At 39.0% G+C, this 4,023-nt stretch overlaps 1 protein-coding gene across 1 annotated transcript; it reads left to right on the plus strand.

Moving 5' to 3' along the window:
* Nucleotides 1–1,804: 1,804 nt before the first annotated feature.
* Nucleotides 1,805–3,748, plus strand: LOC112721587 (uncharacterized). The gene is made up of 3 exons (XM_025772638.1): nt 1,805–2,142; nt 2,395–2,841; nt 3,247–3,748. The coding sequence occupies exons 1-3, from the start codon at nt 1,805–1,807 to the stop codon at nt 3,746–3,748; spliced, it is 1,287 nt and encodes a 428-aa protein (XP_025628423.1).
* The last annotated feature ends 275 nt before the right edge of the window (nt 3,749–4,023 follow it).

A 4,023-nucleotide genomic window follows, 5' to 3' on the forward strand; every position in this document is an offset into this window, starting at 1 on the left:
AGGGAAGCGTTACGTTCTCTTTGTGAACGCCACACTCAGCAACGCTTTTGGGATAGCGTTCACTTTGGCAGTGAACGTGGCGTTCACTTTGTGAACATTTTAGTGAAGTTCAACCAAGGGAGCACTAAGCAACGCTCAATAAGTGAACTTGGAGTTCACTTAGGCAACGCTCAAGATGGGGAGGCACGCACCAAGGAAGGCTCAGCAAAAGGGTAGCGCTCAAAAAGTGAACGCCACGTTCACTAAGTGAACATTTTCGGGAAAATGGGCCAAGGAAGAAAGGCGCGCAACAAAGAGAGCTCTCAACAAGTGAACTTAACGTTCACTAAGTGAACGCTAGTAGGAGGCAATTGGCACGTGAGGAAGCATGCAAGCAAATTGAACGTGGAGTTCACAAAGTGAACTGAACGCTCCACTGGAGCTTCACAAAATGCACCCTGACCCATGCCACCAAGTAAAATTTTGGATCCATTTCTTCACAAACCCAAATGCCCATTCCAAAGTGCTTAGTGACTGAAGTAGAAAGTGTATAAATAGGAGCAATTTTGATTTGAGAAAAAACCTTTTGAACTTTTACTTCATTTTTTTGTTTTACTTTACTTTTAGCTCTCTCATTTATTTTTTTTTGAATTTAGGAATTGGGGATTAGATCTGAGTTTTGTTTTTTGTTTTCATTTTCTTTTCTTCTGCACTTTTATTTTATGTTTTGGGTTTTGAATTGAGATTGAAGAACTCCACTGATTCTTGATCTGAGAATCATCTTTTGCTTTTCTTTCATATAGTTATGAGAATTGGAGAATTAGATCTAAATCTTCTTCTCTGTTTTCATTTTATTTCTTCTGCAACTTCTTCTTTACTTTTTTTGGTCAAGAGAGTGATTGAGATCTAGATTTGCTTTCTGTTTTAGTTACTTTGCTGAAATTGTCAATTTCTTTTTAGGATTTCATAATTGATCTAAGTTTTCTTGCTATTTTGTTTCTTCATGCAATTTTTCATTTCTGTTTTGGTTCATCTGCAATTTTTCTTCATCTCATAGTTCTTTAGTTTACTGCACTTCAATTTTCTAGTTCAATTTGAATCCCAACACCCAAATCCCTTTTATTCTTCAAGCAATTTACATTTCCCAGCAATTTAGATTCAGCAATTTAAGTTTCTTGCACTTTAAGTTTCAATCATTTACCTTTCTTGCAATTTAAGTTTCAGCTCTTTTACTTTCTTGCTCTTTAAGTTTCTGCAATTTACTTCTTCTGTACTTTAAGATTCAACCAATTTTCATTCTGCACTTTTTGTTTCTTGCAATTTTACTTCTGTTAATCAAGTTTCACTCAAATAATCAAATATTCGCTTAACTAAATTAATCACCTAACTAAAGTTGCTCAATCCATCAATTCCTGTGGGATCGACCTCACTCTTGTGAGTTATTACTACTTGATGCGACCCGGTATACTTACCGGTGAATTTGTGTAGAATCGTTTTTTCCCTTATCAAGTTTTTGGCACCGTGGCCGGGGATTGATATAGATTGATAGTTGTTAAGTAGGGTGATAATCTAGAATAAGCACTTTTTCTTTGTTTTTGTCATGCACAGTAACTGTTTGAATATTTTTTAAGCTAACATTAACCTCACTCTAGCAGTATAGTGAATTGCTTTTAGTTTCTAATTTTGTGTGTGTTTTATGTCAGGAGGAGGAAGAGGTGAATCCACATCTTTTGACCTTGACGAGAGAAACCTCTGAAGACTAAGAAGAGAAGCAAGAGGAAATGGGGTAATTGGTGAAGAGGACTCAGAAGGAGAAAATAAAAAAATGGAAGGGAATGCCCCAAACCCAGCTGATGGTGTGGCCAACAATAATGGCCAGCCTCAGAGAAGAGTCTTAGCTTCATACACTATCCCCAACCCAAGGAATTGTGGAAGCAGCATCTTAACACCCAATGTCCATGCCAATAACTTTGAACTCAAGCCTCAATTGATTACCCTGGTTCAGAATAACTGTCAATATAGAGGAAGTGCTGCTGAAGATCCAAACCAACACCTCTCTGTATTTTTGAGAATCTGTGAGACTGTCAAAACCAATGGAGTCAACCCTGACATCTATAAACTCTTGTTATTCCTATTTTCACTGAGAGACAAAGCCACACATTGGTTAGAAACCTTCCCTAAAGAGAGCATTACCACTTGGGATGATTTGGTTAGCAAATTTCTAGCCAAATTCTATCCATCCCAAAGAGTCATTAAGCTAAAAACTGATGTGCAAACCTTCAGACAGCAAGAAGGAAAGTCATTATATGAAGCTTGGGAGAGGTATAAGGCTCTGATCAGAAGGTGTCCAGAAGGAATATTCAGTGAATGGGTGGAATTGCCGAATTTCTATAAAGGCTTGTCCTTACCTTCAAGGAAAGCTTTGGATTATTCATCAGGAGGATCTTTGCAAATGATGAAAACTGCTCAAGAGGCATATGATCTCATAGACATGGTAGCCAACAATGAGTATTTCTACTCCTCTGAAAGGCAAGCAGCTCCTAAGAAAGGTGTATTTGAGCTTGAAGGAGTTGATACCATATTAGCTCAGAACAAACTCATGCAGCAGCAGCTCCAACAGCAAATTGAATCAATGACAAAGAGGATGGATGGGTTACAACTTGCAGCAGTGAGCACAACTAATCAACCACCAGTGGTGTGGGGGCAGCAGGAGGAAAACTATGAAGAGCAACAGCCTAAACAAGTGCAGTACATGCACAATCAAGGCTCTGGATCAAATGATTTTCATGGAGATACTTACAACTCATCTTGGAGAAACCACCCAAATCTAAAATGGGGAGAAAACCAGAACCAGCAACCTTGGCAAAGAAACTCAAACCAAAATAACTTCAGAAACACAAACCATCAAAACCATCAAAACACTAACTAAAACCAATACAGAAAACCACAAAATAATCAACTCCAATCCAACTACTATCCACCCAATAACCCATCCACTAACTAAAATAACTATCATCCACCCCCAACATCCCATAATCAACCACAACCACCCAAAGAATCTCAAAGGATCTCCAACTTGGAGATGATGATGGAAAAGATGATCAAGCATCAAGAATTGGCCAACAAGACCCATGAAGCTTCACTGCGGAATTTGCAGAGGTAAATTGGCCAATTGTCCAAGCAAACAATGGCTGAAAAAGCACCCAATGCATTACCAAGTGACACCATTCCCAATCCCAAAGATGAATACAAAGCAATCCAATTAAGGAGTGGAAGAACCTTGGTAAATGACAAAGAAACTACCAAGAGGCCAGTTGAAAATGCTGAGACTAGCAGCAAGGAAGAAGTGACACTCAAAGCCAAGCAAAACCAAGAAAAGCTCAAGGAGAAAGAGGAACAACCACAAGCTTCAAAGAAGGGAAAGGAAGTCATTGAGGAGCAATCACAAGAACAGAGAAAAATGGTGAAGACTCACACCCCTCCTCTGCCATATCCTCAAAGATTTCAGAAGGAGATCAAGGATCAACAGTTCCCAAAGTTTTTAGAAGTTTTTAAGAAACTGGAGATCAACATTCCACTTGCTGAAGCTTTAGAGCAAATGCCTCTATATGCTAAATTCCTAAAGGAGCTTATCAACAAGAAGAGGAGCTATAATGAAAAAGAGACTGTGATCTTGACACAAGAATGCAGTACAGTGATCCAAGAAGGATCCAACCAAAACTCAAAGACCCTGCGAGCTTCTTCTTGCCTTGTACCATGGATAACATGATCATTGACAAGGCACTGTGTGATTTAGGATCCAGTATCAACCTGATGCCTATGTCTATGATGAGGAGGCTATGTATAGAAGAAGTGAAGCCTACACAGATGTCATTAGAGCTAGTGGATAGATCTCTGGTAATTTCCAAGGGGGTGATTGAAAATCTCTTGGTCAGAGTAGGGAAATTTATATTTCCAGCAGATTTTGTAATCCTGGACTTAGGTGAAGAGGGGAATGACTCTATTATATTAGGAAGACCTTTCCTAGCCACAGCAAGGGCCATC

Source organism: Arachis hypogaea, chromosome 11 (genome assembly GCF_003086295.3).
Source record: "Arachis hypogaea cultivar Tifrunner chromosome 11, arahy.Tifrunner.gnm2.J5K5, whole genome shotgun sequence".
Classification (NCBI taxonomy): Eukaryota; Viridiplantae; Streptophyta; class Magnoliopsida; order Fabales; family Fabaceae; genus Arachis; species Arachis hypogaea.